This window comes from Oryza sativa, chromosome 4 (assembly GCF_034140825.1).
Source record: "Oryza sativa Japonica Group chromosome 4, ASM3414082v1".
Taxonomy (NCBI): Eukaryota; Viridiplantae; Streptophyta; class Magnoliopsida; order Poales; family Poaceae; genus Oryza; species Oryza sativa.
The window spans coordinates 10,243,531-10,260,347 of record NC_089038.1 but is presented as its reverse complement, the minus strand read 5'-3'; the positions used below and the strand labels follow the sequence as shown (position 1 = coordinate 10,260,347).

Sequence of the window (16,817 nt, the reverse complement as noted above, 5' to 3'; positions counted from 1 at the left end):
CTAGCTACGAACCTGGATATATGTGTGTCCAGGTTCGTAGCTAGGATTGGTTTTTTTAAGAACAGATAGGGTATACAATTAAACAAAGTAGCAATCAAATTCCAACCTCTCTCTCGTTTTGTAACATCTTTTCAATTTCTATGGAGCTACAGAATATAAAGTAAACTCTACCATTTTCACAAACTTTGTTCATACTTGTAGATATATTTTTATTTTTTTCCAAAATTGAATTCAAACAAAATTCATTGAACCCTACCGACGGTTTCACCTACCATGTCCCCACAATAAACTCAATTACCACGCAGTAACCGCCGGTAGGCGACACCCTTATCACAACCAGAAACGGGTGCATATACAAATGGTACAAGGGTATAGGGCATTTCCGAATAAGGATAATGTACATGATCTCTTAGCTTATTCTCAATATACCTATCATTTAAGGTACAAATAAGCCCGATTACGATTCCCATTACACTGATAACCGATCAAGCGTGATCAAAAAGTGCTGAAATGTCTACAAGGAAGACTGCAAACTATCATAATGTAACTAAACGATGTTCATCAACGTACATGGGACTTGCATAATTCACTTATTAGTACCTACTGACCAACACAAAATCATCGTCGTCAAGAACCCGTGCCTCGTTCTCACCCACAAAGTTTTCCCGTCCAATAGATTCAACGATTCGGACAAACTCTACCCTCTTTTCAAGAGGAAGAGGTACATATGGTAATCTGAAAACAGGCCTTACCACTCCAAGCTGAGCCAGGGCAGTGTTGAGAGCAATTGGATTTGGCTGGCAAAACAACCATTTCATCAGGGGAAAGAGCTTCTCATTTAGCGTCTTATTCTCCCCTTCATACATGAGATCGTGCATGAGACCAGGAATAAGGTTGCTAGCCACAGAAATAACTCCAGTGGCACCATATTTCCACCTAGAATCATGGCATTCATCATCATTACCACTCCATATGGTTATACCTTTGTCAGTGTAGCACTTAACCCTCTCATGTCCAACACATTCTTTCACACCTGCCAAGTTTGTGAAACTTGAAACAGCCTCAATAACTGCAGGAGGAATATCCTGGCCAGTCCTAGATGGAACATTGTAAATAATGGTTGGACCCATTGGGAGGACAGCCTCAAAATGAGATATCAACCCTTCGATAGAGGTCTTCCCATAGTAAGGATTGATATGGAGAGCCGCATGCATACCTACAGCAAATCCCTGCTCTGTTGCATGAATAGCCTCTCTTGTTGAGTTACTACCTGTGTTGCCTACCACTTTAACTTTAGCACCAAAGCAGTTAACAGTATGTCCAATAAGCATGATGTGTTCATCCCAGCTCATAAGGTGGCCCTCTCCTGTTGTTCCTCCAACTATTACACCTTCAGCACCACCATCTATCTGCATATTTATCAGTGAATCATATGCTTCAAGATCAAATCTTCCATCAGGCAGATATGGGGTTTTGACCGCTGTAATTACTCTGAGACTAGTGATATCAGCTGTTGATGTCCTGCGGATCAGAAAAAGGAAGATCATATCTCAGCAGCAGATAGGTATCAAGCACTGAAATACCCATGTGCAAAAAAGGGATCACATGATTATTAAGTTACAAATTTACCAAGCACAAAATTGGGTTACCATTTACCAAAAGATTATACAGGATTATTTCATTTCACAAAATTGGAAATAGCAAGAACATCTTATTTCTCTTTAACGCGTGAATGATTATTCCTGATAAGACCTGAACTTGATACACATGAAGCATGTCCTCAGTAAGTCAGTATCCAACTTATACCGTTACACATCACCCGAGTGAACAGCACACAAGCAAACGTATGGCTCTAAGTAGCAATTTCGGATTTTGGTACAAGGTATGAAGAGATTTGGTGCTGGCATGGTACACATTGAATTCAGCAGGGGAATAAATGATTTCGGAACATGATAAAGTAAAATTGGTTACAAAAATTCAATTAGAACGGGATGTGGACATGTGAAGTTCTGACTGAAAAGTGGCAATTGAAAGTAGTTTACGGGACATCTTAATGTTCAGCTAAGCTTATGGAAACATAAATAAAACAAGGAACCAATTCTTTCCTTCCAAACTGAGAAGATTACCGATTTTTCACTTCAGTACTTCGCATTGGAAGATAATCATCAAGGGTGATGGCCTGCAATGCAAACTTTCCTCTGCTAATCCTGTATGAAAGTACTTCTTGTGTTAGTGTGTTGCATATGAAAGTAGAAAATGAATATGGGGGAGTTGATGAGCTAAATATCCTTCATCACTCCTTAAAATGACAGAAAAGAAGTTGCACAAATCGTCAGAAGTACAAAATCCTAAATAATTGAGATGGTAGCATATATATTTGGTTGGATAATTCACGCATTACAAAGCATAAGGCATCATGAATAAAAATAAGTGCAATATACCAAGACTAATGTAGCCTTCTTGGACTAACAAGAAATGCACACAGGTTATACCTCATAAAAACAGGTTTGCAATTGCCAAGTAATCCCTCTGTTTCATACTATAGGTCGCTTTGACATTTTTCCAAGTGAAACTTATTTGACCAAGCTTACAGAAAAATTTAGCGGCATCTAAAACACCAAATTAGTTTCATTAAAACTAAAATTTAATATATTTTGATGGTGTGTTTGTTTTGTATTGAAAATGCAGCTATATTTTTCTATAAACTTAGTCAAACTTGAACATATTTGACTAGGGAAAAAGTCAAAAATGACTTATAATATGAAATGGAGGTAGTAGATGCTAATCCAAATTATACTCCCTACCATTTGAAAAACTCTGTGCGGTAAGATTGCAAGACATATTTCAAGCCAACTAGTACTTGCTAGTCTAAAATGTACTTCCTTTAGTGTTTGCTCCCAAATTAAAATAATACCTCTAAAATTGCTACAGAATGCACAATCATATAAAAATCCCCTATTTTCAGTATTGCACAATAACTCTTGAATCTATACTACTCAGCGGTCCAGGTTTAGAATTAGCCCTATGTAGTTGATATTTAACTCATGGATAATCTCTGGGAAACTTAGTCGCAATCCGCGCATCAACGAAAATAACTGCACATTCCGTAAGAACCATACAGACTCTCAAGCTCCAACATCTGTATTGCGCAGCTGAAGCAATCTATATCAAATCAACCAAAAATGGTATTCCATAAGTCCCCAATCAACACTACCAAGCACATCCCATCCGCTGGCATCCCCAGCAGTTTGCCGTGATGGCTTTCAAATAGAAGCCGGGTCTCCGGACCTTCCCTCAAAAAAAAAAAAAAAAGCACATCCCATCCATCCAGGTCTCACCCGGTCGATCATTCCGCGCAGCAGTGAGGAATGGATAAAAATCAAAAGGGAAGGGGCAGCAGTAGCCAAGAGAGATGAAAACGACCTGAGCAGCGGCGCCGGTGCAGCCACGGCGGCGGGCCAAGGTCGCGCCAGCCGCGGAGCGGGTCCCAGGGCGGCGGCGTCCTTCCACGCGAGGCGGTGGGCGCCCCCCGTGCTGGCGATCAGCAGCGACGCCATCCTCGCCTCCGTGGAGAAAGAACGGACTAGGGTTTTGGCGTCTCGCTGTGGGGAGAGGGGAGAGTGCAGAGGGGATGGGGGATGGGGGATGCGCCGCGGCGGCAATAAGCGGTGCGCAAGATTTGTTTAGCAGTTTAGGTCGGACTTGTGATCGTACTGGACTACTGGTGGTGGTAAGGTGGAACTGGAATTTGCAAACCGCGGTCGTCGGTCGGTTCCGGTGGGTCTCGGACTCTCGGTAGGGAAATTCCACGGGAAGCGAGCGGTGCAGAAGCGAGTTTCTATTTTTTTTCTTTAACCTTTTTAATTTTTAAATTTAGAAATAAATCCCTGCAAAACTTAATGGACGCGACTCCGGCTCGGGCACCCGATGGAAGGAGGCTAAAATTGGACACTGACGTTAGCATGACGTTAGCACCCGATTTACATGCAAAACTATTTTAAAAACTGATTTTTCTCTTTAATTACTTATCCAAATTATGATCTGATTGCACCATAAATTCGTTGCAATTAAATCTTCAAAACAAGACCACACATGGATATATTCCGACGAAAAAAATTAGCTTATTATTGAATTATTTTTAAATGTTGCACGATGTTCCACCGGGTATATCGGAATTGTTTCACTAAGTAGATCAAGAATGTTTTACTCGTTTTAATCAGGTGTTGTTTCACCTTATATAAAAACAATGTTTCAGTAAATAGCAAAAAAATGTTTCAGTTCACTGCAACATTTGATCCATACATAGTGAAATATTATAAGTACACTAGGTGAAACATTTTTCGGTGGAACAACAAATGAAACGAATTCCCTTAATACAGGGCGTTTCCAAAATATGTGGGTTTTTTTTGTTACAATGGAATATTTCAGTTCACTGCAGCATTAGATCTATATATAGTGAAATATTGTGAGTACACTAGGTGAAACATTTTTCGTGGAACAAAAATAAACCAAATTCCCTTAATAGAGGGTTTCCAAAATATGTGGGTTTTTTATTGCAAAAAATATTTTAATTCACTGCAACATTAGATCTATAAATAATGAAACATTGTAAATACACTAGATGAAATATTTTTTGTGGAACAAGGGGAGACAACTGGGTGGGTCCAATGGAGGTACGCACGTGGGGGGGCGGGGAGCGACCGATTTGTTAAGAAACTTTAGGCTTCGCCCATGAAGGCCTGGCCCAAATACACTTATTGGGCCCATCACCGAACTTTCTATATATTGGATTGCACTATATAAAGAGAGGAGGAGGCTACTCATTGTACAATTGATTGGAGGATTGAATAGAAAAGAGAATCTCATCCCTAAACTTTGTGTCTCCACTTTTATACGATTACGGGACCCTCTTGGACTACTTCGTGTAGCTGGAGGGTTGTGTAATACGTTATCAGCACGAAGCTCTACCGGAGACCAAGGTTGAAAAAGGGTAAGAACTCAACAATCCTCTTTGCATCTCGTAGATTAAATTGCAAAAATGAAATCCTTGCATCTTGCTCGTTCCGTTTTTGTGACTCCCGACGAAAACCGCCATCGCCGACATGGTGTACAATAAAGTGGGCCCCACTTTATTGTACACCATGTTTTGGCTCAAAATGATTGCTCATTTCTGAGTTCTTGGCCCATCCATCCATAAGTCTCATTCTCACAGTGTCTATTTGATTGATCGATTGTTGTGCTGTCGATTCTCCTCCATTTTGATAGCTTCTCCTGCATGATTAGTTTTCCAAGCACATAGTGGAATAGAATGTTTTATTTGTGAAATAATGCATTGCAAACACAGCTAGTCTTTATATATTGGGTAGTATTCATGGTTGAAACTGGTCGATAACGACCGTCAACAAAACCCCCTAAGCTTGAACCTTTACTCGTCCCGAGTAAAGGACGAAAGGAATAAAGACTTGATTGTTGATAGGAGTTGTTGCAACGCTGTATATCTTAAAGATACAGATGCAAGGTATGTATACTCTCTCTAAAATCAAATAAGTTTGACACGGTGGCTTACCCTTACCCCTGATTCCCATGAGACACTGCCTCTCCTTGTCTTGAGCGGTTGTGAGACAGAACATCAATTAGAGCACTAATCACCCAATCTTTATTCAACTATCATTCCGGAAGTTTTCAAATGATTTTGCAAAAGAAAGCCAAGTTCCTCAAATGATTCTCTCGATCACTCAAAGTGTATGAATATGGATTCCTCACCAAATTTGCCTTTTTGATTCCTACTCTAAGGTTGATATATGGAGCTCGGTAGGGATCAAACATGGCATACTTGTATTCACATTTATTACTAAGTTAAAAACTTTGACTAAAATAGATGATAAATCATACTCAAGATCAAGATCGTGCAAAGTGTGTGTGAATAATATGGTGGAAAACTATGATGGAAAATAAAATGTGGATAAAGAAAATGCTTCTCCTTTCTCCTTTGTGCTTATGCTTTTCCTCCAAAATATGAATTTATTATTTTTCTCATAGCCATACATTTCCCTCTTTTTTTTTCTTTTTTTTTGCAAAGGATTTTTCTTTGGAAAGGAAACATGGATGGAGAGCTTATTCGTGGATAATGATAACATGGATATGGTGGATGATACGGATGCTATCTTCTAGTGTAGAAGCTTAGCATATGTGGGTGTATGATCTTGATCACAGAGCATGAAAAGTATCTACACAAGTCACAAGGATTTGACAAAGTTTAATGGAATTACAAGAAACCAGAATGTATATGGTTTAATCAATATGAATATTTTTGGCTTTGGTAGGAATTTATATCAAATGAGGAACTTTCAAATTTATCATTTTGGAAAATAAAACATACGGAACTCAAGTCAAACTTAGAACATGATCATAGCAACTCTTATTTTACTATCTCATATCTCGCAACAACCTAGACTCAGATCAGCAAAGTGCAGCTCACTTACCTCAGGTTCCCGGATAATTTTTGGCTTCTCTGATTCAAATTTTGAGACAATACTTAACCATGAATCCATATATGAGAGATATCAAACAGAGCAACTATTCATCATTTCAATATGAAGAACTAAGCATGTCTTACCTAGCATATTAAATCTAACCTATCTTTTTGGTATTTTTGGTTTTGCAAATTTTTATGTTGTTTTTAGGTTTATAAATGCAATGCAAAAATTTAAACATGCAGTTTGAAAAGGAAATATGCAATGTGATACAAGTTAACTTAGTGGGGGGAGAGACATCTCCCCCCAAGCTTGCTTCTTGCTATAGCTCATGGCGGGGATCAAATCCCTGGTAGCGGTGAAACGCTTGCCAGTCAGCTTGCTGCTGTTGCACTATTGTGTTGAAGTTTGCGAGCTGTGTATCAACAGACTGCTACCGTTCCAATGATTGTACCACATAATCCTCCAAGGTGTGTTGGACATTTCCCGCTTGCAGTTCAAGTGTATCCATCCTCCGGGTAAGTTCTCCCAGATACCCTTAAGAGGAGACTAAGCAATGCATCCAAGATGATGGAGGTAGACCACTTGAACTGAAGGAGCGCGAGTATTCCCAGTGCAGCTTCTGCGGCTCATGCCACCGGTTGTTGCTAGCATTCTATCAGAACGATCCTCTGGCATCATGTTTTGGGATTTGGATCCAACCGAGGCATCCGTGGTCGGGTCCCAACTGTCCCTGTACATCTGCTGGTGGTGAAGAGGAAGACGCCTCCTGAGGTGCTTCTCTCGCCATCCGTCATGTTACCCTGCGTGAGACATCACGAGGCAACTCCGCTTGGAGTGGAATGGTTAGTTCTCGGCAATTATACAAATGAAACTCCGGGTTAGGTAACAGAATCTCATTTGTATAGCCGGGAAACAAAAATATAAGATAATCATTTGGACCATGTTTGAGTATGTGGCATTGAACCAAATAGGTCTCATCAACATAAGAGCGGGTAATAGGAATACTTGCATATAAAGCAGAGTCCCAACTCTTCATGCTAAACGAGTCACCAAAGAAATACACTAAACAGGACCAGACAACTTCACATTTTCTAACCATTGCTTGATCATGGGTTGAACGGGTGAAACTTTGTTTTTTTTTAACCATGGCATACAAGAGGACTAGTTCGCACTATCCGGATAACAGCTCTATGAAACAACGTGAAACCAAGCAACTTATGCAACAGCCTTAAGGTAGGATTATGGATGTCATTAGTTCTAGGCTTTCTATAGGATGAGAGACCCGAAATACTTTGCCAAAACATGCGCTTGTTAAAATCAAGAAATGTGTCCCTGAAATTAACTTTGCATGTTTTGTCAAAGCCTAGATGCAAGCTAAGGTCTTTCCAAGAAAGGTGATATTCCTTGCGGAATAACCGGAAAGTAACACCATCGCCTACCTCTAGCAAGGCACATAAAAACTGCATGGTAAGCAAACGGGAACCCGGCTCATCTACACATGCAAATTTATCCCATCCTAAAGCACGCCAAATAGTATGAAACTCAGCATCCATCCCTATCCTTTTCAGAAGGTCGAGTCGTATGATCAGGTCTGAGTACACGCTCGGTCTTTCAGCATATGATAGGCTTGCATTTCCCGGTCGCCCACGAGGTCGAGATTGAAGTTGTCGTACTGCCTTGGTGGAACGTAAGCCTCCTCCATGGATGCATCCGCGGAAGAAGGTGCACTCGGCTTATCGTGTCGGCTTGTCCGTGAGCTTGACCGTCTCTTGAATATGCCCGAAAGTCGTTTCTTCATAGCTACAACAAAGAGCAAGAATACAAGATTACTCGGACGGGGGTTAAGCAAGTACCCGCCGATTAACCTTGCACCGAACTAAAGCAAACTTGTATATGCAAAGTGTCTAAACTAAATGCAGCGAATTGTGTGAATTTGAGGTAAGCCTGCAAAACTTTGAATGAATTTTGGAGCAAGATTTTTGAGAGGGAGTGAAAATGAGTTAAAATGGTGTGACTTCCCTCTCCTAGCCGAGCTGCATATATAGTGCATGGATAACTGCTAGTAATGGCATGTGGACCCCACTAGCCGCTACCCTGCAGAAATTTGCAGCCAGCCGGTGCCAGGCCGGTTGGTTCGGCCGAACCCCCGGTGGACCCAATTGTCCCCATATTTTGCTGTTGGATTCCAACGACTAGTGTGGTGGTGGCCGTGCAAACTTTTGCCAAAAAATTTATTTTATTTTGCTCACAAAAATTCATTTGAAGAATTTGCCTCAAATTCGAACCTCAATGCATGCTTTGAGAATTCAAACATTCTTTGATGCAATGGGAAATAAATATGAGATAGCTACCAATTTACCTGTTGGCAAGGGCGACGTCGTTTTAGGTCTGACGAGCACGACCGTACCTCCGATGCATTTAGCTCGATGAGGCACCCTGTTCCGGAAGTACAGGAACAGGTGTCTTCTCCTTAATCCGCCACACCTTCTTTGCCTTAGGTGCAGGCAGCGGCCTCTTCATAACTGGGAACGCAGGTTGACCGACATGTATTCCCGGCTTCTAGGATGCCGGCTTAAGGTACTGACGGTTCCTCGTTTTCTTCCCGCTCCAAGAAGTTCATCATGAAAGTTTTGAGGCTATCCGTCCTTCAGTGTTTTACTTTGACCTCCTTGTGGGTTCGGTCCATTCCTGATCTACCCCATGAAGCAATGCTCCATCCTTGGTCTCCTTGTGGATGATACCCGTTGTTGTTGTTCGTGAGCTTTGACATTCTCACAGGTTTTTGGACAATTCGTCCCAAAGTGGCCGTCATTGCCACAGACCTCACATGCCATGTGAGAGCCCAGGGCCTTAATGGTACCCTGCTTGGCGTCCTTCTCATTGTTGTCCAGTCTCTTCATAAGGAGATCCAACTGGGCGGCAAGCATTTCCGTCTCATTGACGGTGTGCATACCGCATTGACGGGTTTATGTTGTTTCTCGCTCCAACCCATATTTGAGAGCCTCTTCTCAATCAGATCAGTGGTATCTCTGACCATCTTTGAGAAGGGTGCTCCTCCAGCAGCAGCGTCCAGTTGATCCCAGGACGAGAGTGTTAATCCGTTGTTAATCCGTTGAAGAAATTCTGCAGGATGAGCCACTCGTCCATCCCATGATGAGGACGGGCGGTGACGCATTCCTGCAGCCTTTCCCAAGCTTCAAGAATGGTTTCATCCCTCGTTCGCTGCAAACCAAATATTCTTCCATGAAGAGCGTTGGTCTTGCCCATCGGGAAGAATCATGAGAGGAATGCCGTTGAGTGCTTATTCCGGGTTTTCACCGTTGCACGGTTGATGTAGAACCACTATTTTGCTCTCCCGAGGAGGGAGAACGACAACAGTTGGAGTCTGAGTCCTTTGACGGTATACGTGCTACAACTTAACAGGAATTGCTGCAAATAAGCATTTGCATCCTCCTTAGGCTTGCCACAGAACAGGCAAGCCTGCGCCATCGTTAATTTAGCTGGTCTTCAAATTAAAGTCACCATCTCCCCTGCTGACTTGGGTTCCAACTGGCATGTTACCAGCAGAGGGAGCAGCGAACTTGCAAAGGGTCTTCTCAGCCATATCGTGCAATTCTGGTGGCGCGAAATTGGCTGGTCTAGTTGCCGATAGAGTAACCTTGAGGATGAACGATAGGGGTCAGCTTCACTTCATCAGTGACTCCAGATATGAAATTGGTCGGCAGATCAGAACCAATCCTGTACTACCCTATTTTCACATAAAAGAGAAAACAAACAAGGTTTGCCTACAAAGGACAATGACTTATACAGAGGTAAATATAAAATTATTAGAAAGTAGTAAACTCTTAATCATTTATCTTCCCCGGGCAACGGCGCCAGAAATGCTTGTTGGTATTTCTTAGCGACACTACTGGAAATATAATTCCCAGCAGTAGCACTAGAAATAATCCTGGTATATTATAGTTACAGATGTGATCCGCAAGCGCACGGATATACTATTATAGCATTTCAACCGGTGTTGGCGGTTGTTAAATGCCGATTCTATACCGCCAACGGCTACATAAAGATCAGATAATAAAACATCCAACATAGTGATAGGTGTTTAATCTCACGTATTCCACAAGTGTATTTGTATGCAGGTGATAAACCCCGAAGTTGGGAGGAAATCTAGACTAAAGTGAGGAGAATTCTGTATCCATACAAGGATACGTTGTGAACTTCATCGAGGTATCAGTAAATCAGCCCAAAATACCAAGAATTGGATAGAGGAGGACCAGGGGAGGACATGGGCCAAAGGCCAGGCCAGGAGGGCCCAGCCCAGGTTCGCCCGAACCCTGGTAAACGCGGTTGGATCCAGGTTTTGGCGTGGACGGTCCTGATCATCTCCTGATGGCGGTTGCGGGGCATTTCCGACAATTCGCAGAGTACAACCGTCATACCTACCTCTATATAAAGACCTCACTTCACTCACGTCAACACACACTTCCAAGCTTGAGCTAAATTATAAGAGGCTCTATTGTACTATATTTTATACTAGAATAGGAAGAGAGTAGAGTAGAAGGAGTCGGAAGAATTCCGGAGTTGTCGGTAATCTTCTCCTATTTCTTTTATTTTGTTTATTACTCTGAATTCAATATAACATTCTTCTTGAGTAATTTAGATTTATCTTGTGAGAATTATCTCTTGGTTAGTTCGTAATTAGCATACGAGATTATTGTTCACTATAATCAACCAAAATATAGTGATTGCTTTGGTGAGTTATAAACACTAAAGTAGATATTAATTGCTTAGACGTGGTGTTTAGGTAATTATTATCCAGTAATTGCTGCGTATCCCACAGTACGTTTGAGGTGGGTGTAGAGGTGGTGACAGCCCTCGAGATCACTTAAGTCCTCCCTGTCCGGGTACATAATAGAGAGACATCTGGGAACAGCGGGTTGCCAGTGCCTGAAGTATTGCGTTAGGATTAAAATTAAGCTTTCCCTAGACACTATTTCTCACTAGTGAATCCTCTCTATCCTAGTCTATCATTAGCTTCGTGTCCTTGGATGAACCAGAAGAAGATCTGACCACACACGTTCCCTTGGATTCGATACCCTTAGAATACTCCGTAGGGGAAGTACTACATCGGTATATCCGTGCGCTTGCGAATTTTATCTGTAACCGTATCAAATACCAACACCCGGGAGTATTCCAAGGTATCGTATTTATTTTATCCCAAGGGAAGATATGATAAGAGAGTACTATGCTAACAATTCATATATTACTTATATACGTCAAAGTCTACGTATGGGTTAGTTCAGTTCAAAGGGTAGGTTGACACACAAAAGAAAGAACTAAGAACTACTCTCACTAAAATATAGTCTAAGCTAACTGGAGAAAGAATAAGAAAAGTATCATTCATGTACTTCTAGTATACATACATCTTTAGTCTATACTTGCTATTATACTGTCATGTAACCAATACTCCGTACCCAGTGTCCTCCTGGTGTTTTGAGAAGCCACCCCTTACTGCCGAGTTCCTTACGACAGCCTGTCATGACCATACAACCGGGGCTAAATACGGAGGAGTACCCTCCCCAGGAAATTAACTTAGGACTATATACACACGCGGAGGAATACCCGTACTGAGCTGTCACCATCAGCGGCCCACCTCTCATCTGCAGCATATAACCCCAATTAATGGTATATAATAATCTAAGCACCGCGCTTACATTACTAAATACTACTCTACATCCTTTCAACCGACGTACAACAACCGAATAATCGGACACTAAACCCACACCAATACACCTATCTGGAAAGCTAGTTACATGACTATATTGATTCAAGTATAAAGTAAAGTCGGCACTCAAGTAATATGAATGGAATAAATTACCGAACTTGTATAAAGAAGAATATTCTATTAATTCAGTAAGTCTTACAAAAGAAGAAAGGAAAGCTATTAAAGCCATAACCGAAATCTCCTGAAGACTCGAGGACTTATGAAGACTATTCTATTTCCTACTCCACTAGCACTAGAACTACTAAACAGTACTTGAGAGAGCTCTTGATCTTCTTCTTGAGGTGTGTGAGGGAATGAATGAGAAGAGGGGTATTTATAGGCCATGAGGTGCCTTGGGAGAGTGGAAATGCTCCAAGCATCCTATGAGCATCTTTGCTCTCATCATGACAAGTGGCATGGTCAAGCATCCTATGGGCATCTTTGCTCTCCTCATGACAAGTGGCATGGTCAAGCATCCAAAGAGCATCTTTCACCCTTCTCTTAACAAGTGTCCACTTTCATGACGGTTTCTACCGGTAGAATTGCTCCCAACTGTCATAGGATACGTGTAGATAACTGCCGGTGGAAAATGGGCTGGATTGGGCCAGCTAATGGTTCGGCCAAACCACCAGGGGTTCGACCGAACCCTGGCTGGCTCCCCTGGCCCATAGCCTTCTTTAGGATGCTGACATGTGGGCCCCACTTTATTTTACACCATGTTTTGGCTCAGAATGATTGCTCATTTCTGAGTTCTTGGCCCATCCATCCATAAGTCTCATTCTCGACAGTGTCTATTTGATTGATCGATTGTTGTGCTGTCGATTCTCCTCCGTTTTGTTAGCTTCTCCTACATGATTAGTTTCCAAGCACATAGTGGAATAGAATGTTTTATTTGTGAAATAATGCATTGCAAGCATAGCTAGTCTTCATATATTGGGTAGTATTGACGGTCGAAACTGGTAGATAACGACCGTCAACAAGCCTGTCGCGCCACACCGCCGCGACTGGCCGAGCCGCCGCGCCACCCGCAGGCCGCCGCGTCCTGCCGAGCCCGCCGCGCCGCGCTGCCTGCAGGCCGCAGTGCCGCACGAAGGCCACCGCGTGCCGCGAGCCCATCGCCAGCAGCCATACGCCATCAACGGAAAAAAAAGGAAAGAGAAGAAAGATGGAAAGAGATTGGCGATTTTGCAAAAGGGCCCCTGGCTTTTCTGAAAATTATGCGCATATCTCTCAGCATGGAGATTCCTTGGGCACAGACCCTTGAATTTCATAAATTTCCATTTTCATCCCTCCACCGCATGGAAACTTAGTAAAGGGCCCCCTGTATTTGCACATTTCGCATGCATTTCTTATTTAAGCATTTTGTTTATGTCTTATAAATTTTGAAATTGAATTTCATGAAACATTAATTAATGTTAATTGATATTTTGAATTTTTGTTTTCAGTATTTATATGAATATATGCAACCTTTGCACCTTTTTTTATGAATATTTGTATGCATTTTAATATGAAATCTAGTATTTCTTTATTGAAAATTGCATTTACTATGAATAACATTCATTTCTTTGAATAATTAGCAATTCCTTTGCATAAGAAATATTGGAAAATCATGAAAAAAGTTGCATTCATATTTGCAACCATGTTACTAGTAGTAACTTATGAATATTTTGTTACTTTTGCAACAGAACGTCAGGGATCACGTACCAGGAGTTTGCCGAACTGGCCCAGCATGGCCAGAACCATGGCCAGAACTACCTGACCTAGGCATCTGACGTCCAGATCGTCCTTGGAGCCAAGAAACTCCGCCAGACGATCGGGATGGGCACCCCGCAGGACCGTGCGCCTACCCCTGATGAGAACGATCAGGCGCTGCACTTCCTGCGACACCACCTCTACGCCACGCTCAAGAATGAGTACATGGGATTGCGGAGCCCAATCACTCTCTGGACCGCACTCAAGAAGCGGTTCGAGAAGTTGAAGTACACCATCCTACCCCAAGCAGAGCAGGACTGGGCTCGCCTGAGGTTCGCCGACTTCAAGAGCGTCGCCGAGTACAACTCCGCACTGCATCAGATCTGTACCAACCTCTCCCTCTGTGGCAAGGTTGTCACGGACGAGGAGATGATTGAGAAGACGCTCTCCACCTTCCACCCTAGCGCCATGCAAAGCGCTCGTAACTACAGGCAGGCGTCATACAAGGAGTATGACGAGATGATCGATATCATGCAGGTGTCTGAGTCTCATGAAGAGGTTCTCCGCAAGAACTTTGTCTCCCAGCCACCTGGCAAGAGTGTTGGCCTTGAAGTCAATGCTAGCAGTTACAAGGTCCGCAAGCCCGTCCAGAGGAAGAGGGGCAAGTGTGGTGAGAAGAAGGCAACCGAGAAGTCAGAGGGAAAAGCTCCTCCTACCCAGGGAGCACAGGGAGGCAAGGGCAAGAAGGAAGCCAAGCCACCTCGCAATGACAAGCCATATGGCCAGCAGGACCAGACATGCTACAAGTGTGGCATTTGGGGCCACTGGAGTTGTATTTGCGAGGAGCCCCCGCACGTCGTCGACGCATACCAGGCCAGCAGGAAGGCCAAGGCATCCACAGAAGCACACATGGTTGATGCTCACACTACGGCCACTCCCCAACCACTACTCCACTTGACGCCCCTGCAGCTGCAGTAGGCACAGCAAATGAAAAGGACGTCACACAGGAGCAGATCTTTGCAGAGCTCGATACTCTAGTTGATTCCATTTAAGTATTTGATGCCCCTACTTTATTTCATGAACTAAGTTGCTTTAGGAACAATTTGAATAATGGTTTTGTAAGCTCTATGAGAGCATAACATTTATTTCGTGATTCGCCATGCATGGCTAGACTTTATTTCCAATATTATGTTGCATTTTGCTATATGATAAAGTTTTACTTCTTGCCTTGAAGTAGTGATGTTTTACTTTATTCACATAGACAATATGCATAGCCTAAGGTGAAGAGGAACATTCTGGAACAAAGGCACCACAAAGTGTAATCTTGAGAGACATGAGACAAGTTCAGTCTATGCAAAGACGTGAACTACCTTCACAACCGCACGCAATGATTGTAAAGGATATTGTTTTTCTCGTAGAAAAGCGATTACACCTCAAATCTCTTGAGAATTGCAAACTCTCGCACAAAAGTTCCCTTGTAGGAACTAGAAGATGAGAGAAGCATACTCATCACCTAAGCATGTGAGATCAATGTCCTCACTAAGAAATGTAGGCTAAAGTAGACTACTTCATAGTCAATTTTTCTTAGAATTTAGTATCTTGCAAATGAATATTGCACAAATAGTGTCACATCATCTGTTGTATCGCAACGATGAGACATTTGTCACGCGCACTGCCTGAGCGCCTCGCACCAAACTTGCGCCAGACATTGGCGTCCATCCTACAGCATCATGATGCGCACTAAGGCCGCTACTAGCGCCGCGCTCTAAATGCCGTACTATGCACCAAATAGCATCCTCGCTGTACTGGGGGACTGGACAAATCATGCCGCGCTAGCACGCGCCATGCAACTCCTACCATGCGCCACAGTTGCACCGGCTGCATACCCAGTGGTCACTCTGGCCGCACATACCATCGAACATCGGATGCGTGCAAAACGTCGACCACCACATGAATTTCGAGATACCTTGAAAGGTATACCGGAATGAATTCGCACATACCACATGAATTCACATGCATATTTAGCCCTTTAAATGGATCATCCGATACATACTGCGCTTATGAAAAAGTTGCAATTTGTGTCTAATCGACACTACGCTCTTCCCAAACCAACCCTGCAAGATCATGCATGTTGGCATCAGCATATTAAGAAAAACACTAAGTACTGGACGTCCACAAGAATAGGACTAAAAATGTCCACTGCATCATTATTGAAATTCCCGCCACTGGAACAGACTTGTAGATCCAAAGGCAGCGAATTATCAATATTTGGACTATTCGAAATGTGTTGTCCACTTAAAAGAATACTAGTGTTGACTTGACACACGTACATACTCCACGACCATCAGGGCTCCCTTAGAAAAAATTGGAAATTTTTAACAGAGGTACGAACGTAGCCTAAATTCCTTGACGATAAGAAGCATTATTTCAGGGGAGAAATAACCCTTAAAATGATAAATGTCAGGAAAAATGGTCAAATGAAAGGATGGATGCACATTTAATCAAGCATTAACCGCACTAACTACAACACTGAATGGGCAACGGCTTGATCTGTAGTGTAGCATGTCCCAGCAAGAGGTGCCATGGTATGTAGTTGATAGGTGGTAATGTCACTAAATCCATAATGGCTATGTCAATAAGTCCGTATTGGGAGCCAAGGGAACTTGGCTAGAGGTTCGGCCACATCTACTAGGGACTTGGCGGGTGACCATTCTGTTGAGCGTGTTATACAAAGGGGTCTTGTCACAATTCCTTTTCGAGGTACTGTGGTGGTATTGAGGCACATAGTGACATGTTGTGGGGTTGTGTCTTGTGGATAATTTGTACACCTCGGGCTAGAGTAAAACTATTCGAATAATCATGCCCACGGTTATGAACGGGCCTAC

The 16,817-nt window shown here is 42.6% G+C and overlaps 2 protein-coding genes and 1 non-coding gene across 3 annotated transcripts; 2 read left to right on the top strand and 1 right to left on the bottom strand.

The window, feature by feature from the left end:
* Positions 1-359: 359 nt before the first annotated feature.
* On the bottom strand, positions 360-3,633 carry LOC4335317 (4-hydroxy-tetrahydrodipicolinate synthase 1, chloroplastic). Its single transcript, XM_015777990.3, has 3 exons — positions 3,424-3,633; positions 2,127-2,207; positions 360-1,521 (listed from the first exon to the last, which is right to left on the bottom strand). Exons 1-3 carry the CDS (start codon positions 3,555-3,557, stop codon positions 594-596), a joined length of 1,143 nt encoding a protein of 380 aa, XP_015633476.1. The 5' UTR covers positions 3,558-3,633; the 3' UTR covers positions 360-593.
* Positions 3,634-9,621: 5,988 nt separating this feature from the next.
* On the top strand, positions 9,622-9,727 carry LOC112938869 (small nucleolar RNA R71). The gene has a single exon (XR_003242189.1). It is a non-coding gene; the product is annotated as a small nucleolar RNA R71 (small nucleolar RNA).
* A 4,331-nt stretch (positions 9,728-14,058) lies between these two features.
* On the top strand, positions 14,059-14,910 carry LOC107280610 (uncharacterized). The gene has a single exon (XM_015779266.1). The coding sequence runs from the start codon at positions 14,059-14,061 to the stop codon at positions 14,908-14,910; it is 852 nt and encodes a 283-aa protein (XP_015634752.1).
* The last annotated feature ends 1,907 nt before the right edge of the window (positions 14,911-16,817 follow it).